General features: G+C 38.9%; 1 protein-coding gene across 2 annotated transcripts in view; it reads right to left on the reverse strand.

The window, feature by feature from the left end:
* The window catches only part of prkd2 (protein kinase D2), a 59,954-nt gene that overhangs the window by 30,679 nt on the left and 11,204 nt on the right, over positions 1 to 18,071 (reverse strand). Inside the window, exon 1 of one of the 2 annotated variants that reach the window (XM_046073002.1) lies at positions 8,070 to 8,088. The exons of the other annotated variant lie outside the window; for it this stretch is intronic. Coding sequence (XP_045928958.1) covers positions 8,070 to 8,072 — 3 coding nt within the window. The 5' untranslated portion in view covers positions 8,073 to 8,088. Of the gene's footprint in view, positions 1 to 8,069; positions 8,089 to 18,071 lie in introns of those variants that run through there. 2 annotated transcript variants of the gene reach the window in all.

Below are 18,071 nucleotides of genomic sequence, written 5' to 3' on the forward strand. Positions count from 1 at the left end.
AGAACTCAGCTGCCAGGCTTTTAACCAGAACAAAGAAATATGACCACATTACTCCTATTTTAGCTTCATTACACTGGCTCCCAGTATGTTTTAGAATTGACTTTAAAATTCTATTGATCACTTTTAAAGCTCTTCATGGCCTCTCGCCTTGTTATATTTCTGACCTTTTAGTCCCATACGCACCAGCACGTACCTTGAGATCCTCGGGCAGAGGTCTGTTGTCTGTTCCAGAGTCTCGACTGAAAACTAAAGGGGACAGAGCGTTTGCTGTCAGGGCCCCGAGGCTCTGGAACAGCCTGCCCGAGGAAATCAGGTCGGCTGAGTCAGTGAACTCTTTTAAGTCCCTTCTTAAAACATACTTTTATAGGAGAGCTTTTCCCGATCTTATTTGACTTTATTTTATCCCTTTTATTTTATTGTATTTTACTAATTTTATATTAAATTTTCATGCTCTTATCTTTTTTTGTATTATACTTTACACTTGTTAAAGCACTTTGTAACTTGTTTTTGAAAAGTGCTCTACAAATAAGGATTATTATATTATTATTATATCCTGATTTTCAAAAGACACACAAAAATCAACATGTTTTGAGGGAACATGGAGACACATTCAAAATGTATTAATAAAATAACTAAATTTAAAACAGAGAACATTATTTTTCTCACACTAATCTGTCCTACAAAGACAGAGCATTACAGTAAATTAGTAGTACTTTAGACCTGGCTGTGTGTCACACAGAGACAACTCAGCACCAGCCTACTGTCAAATACACTGGATAAACAGTCCATCTTTATAGTCAAGCCGGGAGAAATTACTTGTAACAGGTTGGCCTTTTACAACTTGCACATTTACTCCAAAAAATTATCCCCTGGAATATACAACATATCAGCCAACACAAACAGTGTATACACACAAGTGTAACCACTGATATACAAGACACGCTGGCTGAATTCCACAAATCTGAAACCAAGCAACTTGGTCAATGTTGAAAGGAAGACACAAGGAGAAACTTTATCCTATCTTCCTATCAGCCATATACAAGTACACACCCACACACACACAGAGGTGTTTCCATGAAGCTCTTCCAGAGATATGAGAGATGAGTGTCAGTCAGAAGCCAGCAGAGCAAAGGAGGCTGTCATAGGGAAACCCTGCTCTCCTGAATAGTTAATATTGTCTAGTTCACTTCAGTGACCACACCACACAGGACACCACAGGTACACACATACGAGAGAGAGAGAGAGAGAGAGAAAAGGGTCGCCACAGACAGAGCTGGCTTCCACAAGAGGAGAGACTCTGCTCCCAGTGTGACAGGGGACAGGTAGAGACAGAGCTGCACTTTCTAACCTCATGCCCTAAATATAAAACACAAAGACAAAAACACTTTGCAAACATTTCCCAAATATACCCGAATTCGAATTCATATCAGACACACAGAAACTCCCCTATTTACTGGGAGAAATGCCCAAATGCAAAATAATTGCTGCAAAATATGTCTCCTCATGCCATGAAGTGAGGACAACCAGTGGAACCTCAGACTAACAAATAATTGTACAGATTTTCAAATTATTATTATTTTGATCATTTGATATTTTAGTAATTGTTTTGTTTTCACATTTGATACTGATTTCTTTTTATTATTTTTTAATCAATTCTTTTTTAAAAAATTGTTTTTTTGTCTATTAATATATACACACACACATTACTGTTTCATTTATTTATTTTATTTTTTTTAATATATATTTTTTAACACACACTCTTACCATTTTATTTATTTTAATTTTTAATATATAAATATATTTTTAACAAACACACACACACACACGCTTACTGTTTTATTTATTTAATTTTTAATATATTTTTATTTTTTTAAAAACACACACACGCTTACTGTTTTATTTATTTTATTTTTAATATATTTTTATTTTTTTTAAACACACACGCTTATTGTTTTATTTATTTATTTTAATTTTTAATATTTCTTTTTCTTTTTTTTTAACACAAACACACATACGCTTTGATTACTTTACACTTTAATTACTTGTTTAATGAAACGAATTGAACTGAATTGAGAGAGAGAGAGAGAGAGAGAGAGAGAGAGAGAGAGAGAGAGAGAGAGAGAGAGAGAGAGAGAGAGAGAGACTATACACAGGGCACACTGAGTGAGAGGAGAAGGAGAAAGAAGAGAAAGAAATGTTGAACAAAAGCCCCCCTAACTTATACACACACACACACACACACACACACAATCATCCCTATCTCCCTTGTTGTTGTTTTTCCGATGGTGGAGTCAAGATTCACCATCTGGCCGGGCACTAACAACTTACAGGAAGGGGAACCCTGGTCTCCACCTTGGAAAGACACACTGACAGACAATACACCTCCACCGCACATACCAACAGACACACCCTCCTTACAAACAAGCAGGACACAACCTCTTTTTCCCCCATTTCCCTTCTTTCTCCTAAATACACACACACGGTCTCTCCCCCTCACTTTCCCAACAGGCACTCCACATCACCACATCTGAAATGCAGGCCCGCTGCCAAGCTACACAGTGAGGCCACCACGCCCCAGCAGTGGGCTCCTGCTAGTGATCACACAGTCAACAACGAGACACAAACAGCACACAGTGGCTTCTTTTTCGACATCTGCAGAAGATCCACAACCAATTTCACAAACATTACATCCATATAACAAATCACAGAAACATGGGCTTAAATCTCATCTCACAGGGACAATAAACATAAAATTTTGATGGGGACACAAATAATACAGCCAAAATTGTACTTGTATAGAAGTCTTACTATTTTTCTGGCCAACAATACAAGGTAATAGTTGTTTAAGTGTGACTTAAGTTCATAGGTTCACCATGCGGCCATATAATCCTAAATAACTTGTGTCCTCTAGGCTACATAGTAATTTAAGTTTCTTATAGAAGATGTATCTTACATACATATACATACATATACATACATACATACATACATACATTAGATATTTAACGGGAGCAGGCCAACTGATCTGCCACTTAACATCATAATGCGCAAAACCCAACACAATTGGATCTACGGTATTAGCCTAATATCGGTTCACATAACGTTACAGGATTATCGCTGTAGTAAGAGATGCACAGATTACAGTTTTCTTGGCTAATTCCAGTTACTGTTTTTTTTAAAAGGTCTGACCTGCCAATTCTGTTTTTGTCTGATTCCCGATTTAATTTCTTTCTAAGAACTATAATTGACAGCATACACTAACTATTTATTGGAAAAATCTATTTTTATTAGGATCCCCATCAGCACTAGTAGCCTTTAAATGTTAGCTATTCCTACTGGGGTCCATTCAATTGTACGGTCATAATGGAACATTGATTATAAAATAACATTAGCATTTTCACTGTAAGGAGCTGAAAATTAATTGCACACCATTTAAATTCTTCAATTTATTTTTGTGTTTAATCACAAATCTGCTCACCTTGCTTTTCCCCTCAGACACAGAAGCACACACCTACACCTGTCTGTCTGTCTGTCTGTCTGTCTGTCTGTGTCTCTCTCTTTCTTTCTCTGTCTGCTATGACGTTATTTGTCAGCAGTTTTATTTAAAAGAACTGGCGTTTGGTATCTTTTCACCCGCGATTCCATTTTCACAGCAGGTGAGCCGCGTAGGCTTGTTGTTAATTACCGATAGAGACCACCACGGTATAAATGACATCGTCACCAACAGCTGTGTTCACCGTTGCTTTACCTGCTCCGTGCTTTACAATATCCATATACTCTTTCTGTGTGTTTCTCTGCAGATGTAATTAGTGAGCGTTGCGTCTTCTTCACTCTCGTGAATAACTTCCACACACCTGAGCCTGTGTGTGTGTGGCTGGGACATGAGGTTACTGTCTGTGCACACACAAAACAATGGCACTGTGCAGCGTGTTTGTAACGTTCAATGTGATCGGGAGAAAATTGGATATTTGACACTGCTCGGCCCCAGTTACCGGTCAGAGCCGAGTAGTAGTAGGTGAAGTTTTAATAACAGAGTGGGCTCATGGAAAAATAATAGGTTATTATAATTTTTTTAATGACTCAGCGTCATCTGTATTAAAAACAAGAATCAGTTCATCCAATGTTTAAAATGCATTAAACAGCTCTGCCAGCCTACTTAACATTACTAGAGTTTCACAACTACAGAAGGATTTAACTGGTTTTCTGCCACCGGACTCCTGTGAGAGAGAAAGCAGTGGACCAAACCACTGTCAGGCAAGAGAGGGGGGACTCAAAATGTTTCTAAACTTACAAAGCACTTTAATGCCCTGTTTGCGTTTGTATTGTTACTGTTATTGTTATACTTACACAATTATTCTAAGTACATATCATTATATTATTTGATGGTTTTTAAGGGGGGGATACCCCTCAGATAGCCCCTCCGCCTATGCACAGAAACAGAAAAAATATAAGATATGGTAGCGTTATGAGTGATATGAAAGGTGTGTGAGCAAATCAGTGTAGTGTAACCATTTAAATAACACCTGTTATGCTAAGTTTATTTGCAAACATGACAGAAGCAAGAAAATACAAAGTATGAAATAGAAGATTAAGAGTTGACGGATAGCGGTAATGTTGAACTAAAATATAATTTAGAGGATACATAGTAGTAAATTTCTTCCTACAGCACAGTAAGTTTTTCAATGTTGTATACTAAGCAGACCTGTAATAACTGCTTTTAGGGGCACTTGAGGGAAACCGGCTATAAGCAGAAGACTGACATATTATCTCCTTGTAAGGTTGATACCAAACTTTGAATGATGGACCTTTAATACAAAGTTTGATGGTATTAATCGTCAGAACCTAATATAGCCTATATGTTGGTAGTTTGCTAAACTCAGTCTCTAAAAAAAACTTAATTTTAAAGGAGTTTATTATAACTAATGATCTTGATTTCCTATTTTTAACAGGAACATTGTTGTGGACAGATTATCCACTAAATGTTTTCCTCCAAATTACAATACAATAACTAATCCTCTATTTCACTTCCCATGCCTAAGCACCAGTGTTAGCACACCATTAGATAAATTATGGATATAGTGGTAATTAAATGATATAATGGGCTATCAGCTAGCTAACATCAGGTGGCTCATTTAAGTAAAAGAAATGCTAATTTCGAATCTCTGAAGGTTGGAAAGTTAAGTGTATTAAAGAAGATAGATAGCTAACTACTGATATTAACTTATAGTGTCTCCACCAGCGCCTGGTGGACTGAACTTGAACAGCTGCTGCTGCCAGTGATGTGGGCAGACAAGATGTTACTAAAGTAAAGGTTAGGAAATGGTATGGTCCATTTTAGGGGTGTCTGAAATCGTATTTCAAGATTCTTGAATACAAGGCACGAATACGGGAAATATATTGTAATATATTACAATTACAGGTAAAGAAGACCCCCCCCCCCCCCCCCCCAACTGTTTTTTGCCTCAAAGCCATAATTAGGGGGGTCAGACTCCCCCAATCCTGACAATTCTTATTCGACTATGTAAATCCATAGTAGGGGACAGCCTTATTTTCTCTAATGACTTTTGGGGTTTGAGGTGATAATTTAAAATGAAAAGTAAATGTCATTCCGGTTCTCTCTATACTGGTATCTATAGGCCTATAGCCCCAAATTTTAATCCTGTGTTTATTACAGAATGTTGATCTTCTGTGGCTCTTATTACAGCTAAATCAGTATTGTTGGTCATTTTAACTTTCACACTGATAACACCTCAAATCATGCAGCAAGTGAGTTTCTAAATATTACTACAGTTTGGTCCAACCCACAACCAACAACTGTGGACTAGACCTGTTTACACTTGGTTTGGAAACAGTCTTTTCATTGGATATCTCACTGTCTCTGACCATATGTTTTTCTATGCTACTATAAAACCCCACAAGAAAAAGATACAGTTTACTGTTCACAGTGAACATACCATTGGCCCTCAAAACAAATACAGCCACTCCTTGGCCTAACCAGTCAGCTACAAAAAAAACTAGGTGTTATAATGGATTGGGGCTTGAGCCTGGAGCAACATGTAAAGATGGTAGTCCAGTCACATAGTCCAGTTTTATAGGCTCTAACTTGGTAGCTCTCCACCAAGAAGCACAAAGTTCAGCACAGTAGGGAGTGGTGAGGGATGATAATAACTTCCCCTCTTAGGGAACAGATAATCAGAGCTTACAGGTGCTAGGGTGGAGATGGGACTTTTGAAAGGCCATATGAACAGCAGCAGTGGCGGCAGCAGCAGCAGCAGAAAATGACAGAATAGCTTTGAGGTCAGCAGTGCACAATGCAGTAAAAGCATGAGCAGAGTACTGTTAACTTTAAAGGTGGGCTATGCGATTCTCGTCTAGTACAGGTTTTTGTTTTGTTTGTTTGTTTTTTTAAAATTCAGTTAATATAGCTGTCAGATATGTGTGTTCACTGAAAAGACAATCTGGTGTCCTATGGATCAGTAAATGGGAAACAAACAAAGTGGCTTGGTACGAGCCACACAACACTATTCCAGCTATTAATTGTGTGTCAGGTAATGTGAATTGACTTGCCCACATACATTCAGTTTACTTTCTAGTTTACCAAGACATGCTGTTGATGTGATGTTAGCTATAGTAGCAGGAGAGTTGTGAGTATCGTTGTCGTCTAGCTTGTGTGCTGGCTATGGGACCGTCTCGTTCTCTCTGCATCTTAGCCTGGCAGCGGCAACTGCAGCAACAGTTTGCTAACACCATGGCTAATACACAACTTTTTTTCTTTTCTTTTCTTTTTATCTTTATTGAACTTATCACCAACCCCCAACCAAGAACTTTCGTAACACTTTCTATGAAGGTCATCGCTATAATGACTTATGCATATATTTATAACACGATATAATGCGTCCATAAGACATTATAACAGTTGTTATAATCACTTACAAACATGCATTAGGCGCTATAGCGAAGTTCATAACGTATTATGACCTTTTGATTTAATGTTTTATAACTAATAGTAATACCAGTTTATGTCAATGTGCGGAAAGAATCTCCGACCATGTTCCATAACACATTATAACCACCGACTCTGCCTCGTTATGAATACTCTTTAGTCAAGATTTACAATTAGTGATATAAAATGGAATAATAGCTTATAGTAATCACAGAATTAAAAAAATTCAGCAGCATCATGTCTTTCCAAAATTGCTAACCCATTACACTGAATAATCCATAAAACACGTTGTCAACAGTTTTCACAGGAACTATTTCTTTGGTAGTACAGTAATACCAGTGAACAGTGAGGCCTGTGGATTATTTAGAGTAACAGGGACCCTGTCCTGGAAACTGATGCTGCTGTTGAATTTTTGCAATTTATTAGTGTTGTGAGCAAGGTAGAGATGAATATCTCATAAGTTTGCCAGATAAAACAAAAACTATTTGCATGTCTAGATACCACTAGCAGGAAGTGAGAAAATATGTTATGTAATATGTTAAATATGTTAAAATATGCGCTTTTTCTTTTGTAATTTAGGTGGACAGACTCTTTAACACAGACATCTACGTAAATGTTTCTGGCTTTGGGTCAGTTAGACAATACAGATACTAATAAGATGAGGCTCCAAACTTTTCCACGTCCAGACTTCAGAAAGTTCTTTGACAGGAGTGAATCATGTAATAACTGCATGCATCAGTACCTGGGATTCCCACAAATAAGACCAACTGCTGCCACTTGTAATTACAAACACCCACAGAGCCCAGATCAGAGGAGACTCCCAGCTCTACCCAAATCCACAGACAAACCTTAGTCTCAATAAGTCATTTGTAAGCCTCACGACGCTATTTGATGCCAGTCTCTCGGCTATTAGCCCCACACTGTTACTGTTACTGCTCACTTCTTTCCTGAGCAACTCAACACACAAGGCAAGTCATATTATCCCGTGTCTGCTATCCAAAACATACACAATGTGCCGACCACAACTGCAGTTGCCACGTCTGGGCAGACCACAAGTCTTTAAAGCTCTACTGAAAAGCACAATATCCCAACTCCCCAAAACCACAGTTGCCTCAGAGAAAATTACCATTTTCTTATTTTCTTCTCTCCCTGTCCCAGATTTCTGTGAAAGTACAGGGTGGGAAGAACACAAAAGACACACATTACTTTTTTCTGTATGTCAACATCATGAAAATTTACATTCTTTGTCTTATAATTACATAATCATCTCTATATATTTGTGTGTACACTGTATATTTGGCTGTGAGGTGTAGAAGCTATGGGTGTTGCAGTAACAACAAGTCTGCAGACAAAGAGCTTGCTGTATTATCATACATACTGTAGAACAGTGTAGTGTGGTTTGCCTGGAGACAGGGTTGTGTCTCTAGCCAGTTTCTTTGGGTTACCAGGGATCAGGTTGCCCCGCGTTGCCTGCACTACTGCTGAAGCTCTTCGGGCCAATGAAGCCATTATGAGTGAAATAAATTATGGACTAGGCTTTCTTTACCCCAACCCCTCCCTCTTTTTCACCTATCACTCTTAATTTCCTTCTCAGTGCCTTGTTTATCAACCTCTCATTACTTTTCTTCAGGTCTTTCCAGCTTTCCTTATCACTTCTTTTCTATTTAGGTCTCAGTCATGAACCCCCCCCTCCCCAATATACTTTTTATGAGCCTCTCTGAAGGAACAACCTACAAAAGACCTGTAAAGTAGAGTAAAAGTAGAAAACGGTGCACAGACAAAAGCATTCTGTCCTCGGTCACTAACACTGTCCTCAATGTGGTCCACTCCCTCTCTTTCAAGTTGATGTAGTGTTAGGGTCGGCCAGCAGTGCTCATCCTCGCCAATGACTTGACTAACCTACTTTTTTCAAAGGTTCAGTGCTGTGTTCTGTTCAGGACATGAGGAATTTAATAGTATTTGTTATGTCCATTTCATGTTCTACTTAACTATTCCTGTTCTACTTTAATTGTGTGTATGTGCCTTAAGTCTTAAATATGGATATATTTAGAGCTGCAACAATTAGTTTACTAACTGATGAGTCAATGGAAAGTTTACAAATTAATCTGCACAAATTTTGATCATTTTTGAGGTCAAAAAATGCAAAATATTAGATGATTGCAGGTTCTCAAAAGTGAGGATCTGCTGTGTTGTTTTGTCATATATAATAATAATAAGTAAGTAAAACATCTTTGGGTTTGAGGCTGCTGGCTGGACAAAGCAAGCAATCTGAGCACATCACTTGTCACTATTCTTTGACATTTTATCGAAAGTAAGTATTGATTAATAGATAATAAAAAATAAGTTGCAGCCCTAGATGTATTTTTCAAAAATTAAGAAATATTCTTTGTGAATAGTTTAGAATTCAGGATTAGATATACACATATTTAGAATTTAGATTCAACAAGAAAAATTCTTGCAAAAGCCAAGAGATACACCCATAAGTTCAATACTTTGTGAAAAACACACACTCACACAAAGTGACTTAAACACTCAAAAATAAAATAAACAAATCCTATTACTCTACGTGTACACTTTATACACAAAAGCATCTTTCATATTAGCGTGATGTCAAGGAACAATGCTTTTGTGACTGAAATTTGAGCTCACAAACATTGTATTCAAACAAACACGTACACACTTGATGTCACAGCGCTGGCTGGCGTTTCCTCCTCTCTACACTGGGGTTGAGGTGGTTCTCGTCGACCACCTCAACCCCTGGTCATGATGGTGATGCACAAGCACAGAGTTAGTGACTGAGATCTTTTATCTGAAGTGCACAAGGGAACTGGAACCTGCAGAGTATGAAACAATGACCTAATTCCTTCTTCCTCTCCCATTTACCTTTATGTTCATGCTGCTGCATGCACATTATAGAAGCATTAGATTACTATCTTCTAACAGTGAAGTGTTGAATGAAGGACTGGAGATTTTATTTATGCAAAAACAATCAAGGCAAAACATGAGAAATGTAACTGAAAGGGCGTTCAAGCAGTGTGGGGCTTGCAGAATTTCTCTCAGCACTTTAGCAACAGGTCAGCGTCACCTCATCATTGCACTGATGGTTACACACAAGCACAAGAGCTGATGTCCAGTTGGGTCGGTATTATTTCAATCTTGAGGGCTTGTCAAATGGCTGTAGAGCAGTTATTCTAAATATAGACCCCGCTTGTATAAAGGCGCTGCACGAAGAACACAAAGACTTTTATGTCCTGCTGAGAAAGCTGCTTGCTTCTGCTTTTCATCCTCCCCATCACTTCCCCTCCAGCAGCTCAGCATGAGACACCTTCGACCACCAAGCCGCACAAACACACAAGCACGCACACTCAGGCACACACACATTCACATAATTACATTAATGCAACAGCTATGGTGCCATCCAACCAAGGCTCAATGCAGTTTATACACACAAATGTAGGTTCTTGCTGATTATCAAAACAGTCAGGATCAAGTCTCTATTTTGTTTAATGTCTGACAGATCTTCTTTAGTTTTACTTCATTTTAAGGATACAAAACGGCTCAACTGATAGCAACTTTAACCGCCAGGAACGTTGTGAATTCTCTAAGGGAGCATGATACTTCGGATGCAACTCTACCAGCTGCTCTGTCAACTATTAGGGGTTGTCGCTGGTGGTTTCTTCGACATCAACATGTTGACATGGTTTCCCCACATGAAGGGAAACTCCACAAGGTCCATGAACTAACAAAGAAGGGACTTTTCTTACTATTGTTTGAGTTCTGTATCAGTACATACACCATATGCCATTATTTTTCCTTTTTATTCAGTAAGTAATAGTAGTGTGTAGGAGTCGGAGTTACTTTTGTAGTGTCATGATTAGTATTAGCAGAATGACTAGTAATATTATCTGTTACCTCCACGACACAGGAAACTGCAACCTTGAGCTTGGGGTTCATAGCTCTTCAAAAGGTGTGAAGTTAAGTGTATAAATTTACAATGTGGTTCTGAGGAGGCTGAATGATTGCATGTTAAATAAGGCCGTTACCACAGTCACAGAAAGTGACTTGAATAAAATGTCAAACAAAAACCTGCTATCAGCTATTTATTAAGTTAATGTAGAATATTTCAACGTTGAAGAGTCACCCAACCAGTTCATCAAGACTTCCCATGACATGGCCGACATTTAATTTTCTGATCAGTGCATATAAAGAAGTTATAACATCTTGGTAACATGGCAGAATCATTTCAAAATGGCACTTGAAGTACAGCTGAACTGCCACATTCTGGGAAATTTTATTTAATAATCAGTTTTATGTCCCTGGGACAAGTAGAAGTTAAGACTGAAACTGAATAAAAATGATACTCTTGCTCTACACATTAAACTGTTTTTTTAATAGTGCTGTGAAGAAACAATGTGATTGTGACTGAGATGTTACAGAATGACAGGAGCTGGATTTGTGTTTACACAGTGAGGTACGTTACAGGAACACTGCAGTTCTGCAGAATCAATCAGGCCAAGCTCCAACGACGGCAGCACATGATCAACAACTGAGAATCGGCATGGACAAAATACAACATGTGCTGTGTGTAACACTGAGCTCTGTAAACAGTATGACCTCTATAGCCCTACATGGTCCTCCGCACTCCACGCTGTAGTGTTCCTGCAGAAGAACCTGGTTATCACAACAGGAACCTGATCCAGGCATTTTATAGTCAAGAGGAAACACTCTGCATCCCTTCAAACAACAGACATTGTTTAAACATCCACGTCTTACTGTGTAACAAATCATCCAGCCTCTTGCACACGTGCGCATGTACACACCCACATTCTCATGGTGAAAAAGTTGTGAGGCACCGCGCGCGCGTGTGTGTCTGTGTGTTTATGTATTTGTATTAGCATAAACCATCCTTCTACTAATTGTTGGGCCATAACTCCCTCTATCCTTGTTAACATGTCAAGCACGGGACCCCGAAAGAACCACCCCACCTTTCTAAAAGTGATGAAGAGTTTAATGAGAGGTTGCCGTGGCAACGGGCATGTAAAGACGTCAGCAATCTACCCTCATTAGCTCTTGACAACAACTTGGTACGACGCAGGAATTTTCCCCTTTTGTGCTGACAGTGTTGGCAATGGAACAAACGTGTTACCAGCCCAGCGTTCTATTTTTATCCCAGTGAGGTCATACGATGACAAAGAAATGGAGCAGATAAAAATTACACCCATCCCTGCCCTCCCTGTGCACCTGTAGAGTCTGTGCTGCAGACCATGCTGGCTTTAAGAAAACAATGGGTGAACATGATGTCTTTAAAACATGTTACACATCACACATTAAAATCGCATGAGTGAGTGACAGCTCTGTACCAGGAGGACAAGGAATTAAGAAGTACCCATGACGTCAGCAAACCGCTGGGCATGGCAGACACAAAGAAGGATAACAAAATAAGGATGAAGCGACACAGAAAGTGTGTACACAAGGAAGGACAACTGAACAGCTACATGACAAAGTGCAGTTGCTCCCATGATGTCACAAACCCTTACTTAGTCACTCGATAGTTTTGATTATCTTACTTTGTGAGTTAGCCTTTGCACGTACGATAACTTTATACTGCAACACAATCACACGTGTAATCAAAGGTAGATGTTCTAAGCCTTCCTGTGTCAGTAAGGGTTATTTGTCTGTTTATCACTGTCAACTCTCCTCACAGAGATATGAATACACACTCGTACAGAGAAATAACCACACAGAAGAGAAAGTACTGTGTGACTACATACACATGTGGTAAGAGGTTTATAGTGAGTTGAGATTATGCAGCAGGATAAAGTTTATTAATGGATGAATGTTCATTAAGGGCCAAATACAAAAGCTTCTTTCTTCCTGGATTTGATGCGTTTCCTGTTGAAACATGATACTGGGGAAGGACATGAGACACGGGAGGGATGTTTTAAAAGTGGCACATCGCTCCGGGAGATAAAGGTTACTTATTTGATGAGGCTAAAATGATGAGGCAGAAATAAGAAAACTCTGTAAGCTGCAGAGATGCACATTTATGTTTTGTGGTGGGTCAAAATTAACTCCCATTGGATGTCCATATTTCTCTCTTTCAATGTGTGTTTAAGTAGCAAAACCTGATAAGCTCTTAGTAAATCATACTTAGTTGCTGTGAATATCTTTTTCTTTCTTTCCCCTGAACGGTCAAATCTCACTTATTGCTGCTATAATCTATATTTACTTGTGCACACTGAGGTGTCCGTTAATTCATTAGCAGCATTACCATTTCAAAAAGAATTTAAAATTTAAGGAGAATAAAAGATTCCTTCAGGTCCGACTGACTGGTAGGGAACAGCTATTTAACCTGTGTGAGGTTGTTGTCAAGATGATCTATACCACTTGGTTTGTTAGTGCTCCTGGCAGTTGTGATGACATTCTGGTGGTTGGAGACACTCGAGGCCAAGTCTGAATTACAGTCGGTGGCATTCTCATTTGAGGCCAAATGTGAGCATTTGTTTAGTCTCCGAGGAAGGGACCTGAGGAGTTGGCCCTTCTGTGTTGGGCCATGTGTTTGTGTAGTGGTTGTTTCATTTCCCCAATCCACAGGTCTGTGCATTCCTCACTCCACTGGACAGCATACACTAGATAGTTTTTTTGTTTGTTTGGGTGTGCGGTCTTTAGGGTGTACCAGTATCTGTCTTAGTGTGTTCTTGGGTTGAAAAAACACAAGGAAGTGGTGTTTGTTTAAAGTCATCATGAGTTTCACCATGTGCTCCAGACAAATATGGAATCACTATATTGTTTTTTACTTTTCTTATCCTTATCATCTGTAGTTTTGGAATTCTTCCTGGATCCTGTGGCTGTTTTCACAAAGGTCCAATTAGGGTATCCACAGGTTGTAAGTGCCTCCTTCAGATGTTTCTGCTCTTTTTCTGGGGCTTGGGCACTTGTTGGTGATGAAGCGTTCTGATGACCCCTAGCTTACACCCCAGTGGGTGGTGGGAATTGAAAAGTAGATATTGGGGTGTGTGGGAATTTCCGGAAAACTCCAATGTGCAGACTCCTGTCCTCTTCAATGCTTACGGCACAGTCCAGGAAGGCCTGACTGTTGTTGTTGACATCCTCTCATGTGAACTTCAATTTTATTTTTTATTTATATAGCACCAAATCACAACAACAGTTATCTCACAGCGCTTTTCATAAAAGAGCAGGTCTAGACCATACACTATGATGTTATTTACAGAAGCCCAACAATTCCCACCAAGAGCAAGCACTAGGCGACAGAGGCAAGGAAAAACTTCCTTTTAAGCGGCAGAAACCTCGAGCAGAACCATGGCTCAGGGTGAGTGGCCATCTGCCTCGACCGGTTGGGACTTGATATTACTGTCCACAAAGTTGATGTGTTCTGTGAAGGCCTGCACTTCCTGGGTTTTAATACCAGTCAGCCAGAACTGAAGAAGTCTCTTGGATGAGAGATGAAACTCCTTTGACTATCTTTAACCAGTCCAGCACTTAATTTTAACCTTACTTGGTTAACTATGACTGAGAACCTTCACAGACATATGTTCTTGATAATGAGCATGACTACTGTACTGTATATTTGCGTTTATGTTTTCCCCTTAATTATGTTTTGTGTGTGTGCCATCACGAATAGCAAAGACACAATCAGGTTTACATTCCTGACCTGTTAGTTTCTGCATACCAGAGATAACCGTGTAAACCTGAGAGACTGGAGGGGGCACACAGACAGACACGAAATGCAACTGTGAGAATTGAAATATGTATTCACAAAACACACAAACCTGCATACATTTTCCATGCATTTCGAATCAAGCACATGGCCCAAAGAAATACAAATAACCTGGGTTTACTCCACACACACACATGCACTGCATTCACTATATTAAAACAAACATATGGTAAAAAACGAGTTTCCTGCATCACACAAAGAATCCCTCAGTTCAGCATGCTTAAAAAGTACTCGTCAAAGGTTCAACCAAAAAAAATGCTAGGATGATGACAATCAATGATTTATTAATATAAACAAATAAAATAGCAGAGGACGTTTGGATCTACAAATGCATGCATGAGAACATGTACAGAGTTCAGAAATTAAGCGTGCAGTCGATTTAAATGGACAAAGTTCATAGAAAATATACATGTACAGTGGTTGTGTGTGTGTGTGTGTGTGTGTGTGTGTGTGTGTGTGTGTGTGTGTGTGTGTGTGTGTGAGTGTGTGCGTGTGCGCGTGCGTGTGCGTGTGCGTGTGCGTGAGTGTGTGCAGCCAGTAAGTGGAAGAGGCTTAGTCTCAAGCAGGAGCACAGGGACAAAGCGTCTCATTCTGCTCCAGGCATTAAGGAGGACGAGGAGGTAATATGAGAGCTCTGACCAGGCATGAGAGAGGGGTCTGGGGATAAAGGAGACACGCACTGCAATTCTGAACCAGCCTTTGTTGGTAGCCCCCACCCATCCTACTTCTCCTCTTCCTCTCTATCTTTCCTTGGCTTGGTTCTGAGCAGGTAAGCCGATAGGAACCTTGGATTCAATCCACTCTGTACAATGAACAACCCACTGATTCATGACAAGAGGGAAAGACAGAAAACAGGCCTTCATAAGAGAGGGCAAGTCGAGTAAAGAAGAAAATAAAGAGTGATGGAAACAAAATGAGAAATTAAAATGCTGATGCTAAAAAGTTCTTTGTGTTTCAACACCAAATTCAACAGCAGGATTGTCTATTAAATCTTTGACAGAAGCTATACATTACATTCATTTTATGTCATTGAACATTTGGGTAAAACAAAATTGTTTCACATCACACCACATAATTTTTCTGTGTTGAAATCATGGTACGATGAAGCCTCATCTTTAAAGCTTTGTTGAAGTAGCACCATTTCATGGTGGGTTTGAAAGGCAGTTTGCATAGTTTCACAAATCACTACTATACAACATTATACATATTCAAAGAAAGGAAAAAACATTCTGTTAATATTTTTAACCCATATTAACAGTATGGTTTTCCTTACTTTGAATGTGTTTAATCCTCCTCATATAAATAAATCTAAACATTTTTCTAGAAAATGAAGGGCTAGAGAGACGGGGGATGACATGCAACAAAGACCCCAGACCAGACTCAACCAAGGACATTGCAATTACACTGATAATGTAATTGAAACCTCAAGGCCATAAGGGCAAACAATGAAGAAAAAACATGGCAAACTACTGTCAGTGTACTCCACTTCAACATATATTCTAATTTGGACATATCCCTCTGAAGCATCTGTTTACATTCATTTTTCATTATGTATTTGCATCTGAATGTTGAATTTCTGTAGTGCTTCAGAGGTAGTAAGGTTAGTTTCTCTCATACAGAGGTGAGCACACTGTGTATACCTGTGCTGTAGTCGAGAGTCATTGGAAAGATCGTGGTTGCTGATCAATAAGGGAATGCATACAGACCACGTTGTTATAAAAAAAAGTAAAGGTAAATGCATATTTTCTGAAGTGATATTAGGTATATTGTACAAATATTCTGTTCCTTTCCAAAAAGTAAAAAGTTAAAATCAATATGCGTTTCCATAAACTACTTTTACAGAAACACTGTGAAGACGGTCAAACAAGACGTCATCAAAAACCATCCAAAACACAGACAGTAACTCTTTTGTTACTCCAATAAATCAGAGAATTTCATCACTCTAATGGTGCGCACTACCGTATATGTTAGTTAAATTGTTAGTTTGTTTGATGTAGGTTGACTGTGTGGCGTTTTCTGCTAGTGGAGCAACACATGGTACACGTACAATACAGGATATAAAAGAAGAAGAAGAAGAAGAAGCGAAAGCAGGTTCCTCATCATAATTTATTTTCAAAAATTAGTTTCCAGGATTCGTTTCCATCACATGTTCTCTTTATCAGGTCACCAAATTTACCACCATAGTTAAGTAGTACCAGTTATCTTGAATTTTATCTTTCTGAAGTGTAATTTCTTAATGCACATAAAGACTAAATACTGTCTTCATCCATTTAAGATTAGATCACGTCAGATTTCCTTGTAACAGGGCCTTAAACTGGATAGATCTAATACCACAAACTAGTTTGGCAGATTGTGAAATGTATGTTAATTAATATATTGTCTATACAGAACTGACAGAATGTTGTTGAAATATGAAGAACATTATAACTTCTCTGCATGACTGCTCATGAATTACACCGTGACGGTGTCACTGTTGAAGCATCTGCCTCTGAAAAAGTCCCCATATTATTAATGGTGCCTTCAGATCTAATGGAACACCAAAAACAATAATCAAATGAGTGATAATGATAGAAAGTGAGAAATGAGTAATGTAAACACAGGTGCTTCAGAGGCCTGTGGTGATATCCTACATTTACATAATTAGTAACTGTATTCCAGATATATTAATGAACTTGAGAGTGTGACCTTTAAGGCACACAAGTTGATGCCTCACTGATCCTCTCTTTATCCTGGCCTTCATCGCTTTACACTCAAGGTTGCTAATCATCTACTATTCCTTTGGTAGATTGATAAATCTACCTTTAGGAGTTCTCCATAGTGAGAATCATAAAGAAATACTACACAAACACTCAGGGCCATGAGAAAAGTGTTTGCACATTATCCATGTGCCAAGAGTGCCACACACACAAAGACTTAAAGCTGCATGCTGAGGGCCACAGTAGGCACATTACTGCACACTGAGTCATCCCCTCTTATGCCTGTTCCCCTCTCCTCACTCTTTTCACTCCCCTCTTCTCTCCATGTGTGGAGCGGCTATAGATCCTAATTGAAAGAAAGGGGGAAACTCTGGAGACTATGTACTGAACTCCAGTCATATGACAAACGTGTGGTTACATTGATGGCGTTGAGTTGCTTCAACTCCTGCCAAACCCTGTTGAAAAATGTAATTGTATATTCACTAAACCATATTGTATCTTGTGTTTTGCTCTGCACAAATGCACATAGTCACATGCAGAGGAGCCACCCTCTTTTCAGCATTCTGCATAACTGCAACCACAACAACAGGATGATTACATTCAGTTACCTATGATTACTCGAATGTTTTATCAAAGTGGCTGTTATACCTGCATAGTATAGTGTGTACGTTTAATTTACATATTTGATTGGATG

Source organism: Micropterus dolomieu, linkage group LG17 (assembly GCF_021292245.1).
Source record: "Micropterus dolomieu isolate WLL.071019.BEF.003 ecotype Adirondacks linkage group LG17, ASM2129224v1, whole genome shotgun sequence".
Lineage (NCBI taxonomy): Eukaryota > Metazoa > Chordata > Actinopteri > Centrarchiformes > Centrarchidae > Micropterus > Micropterus dolomieu.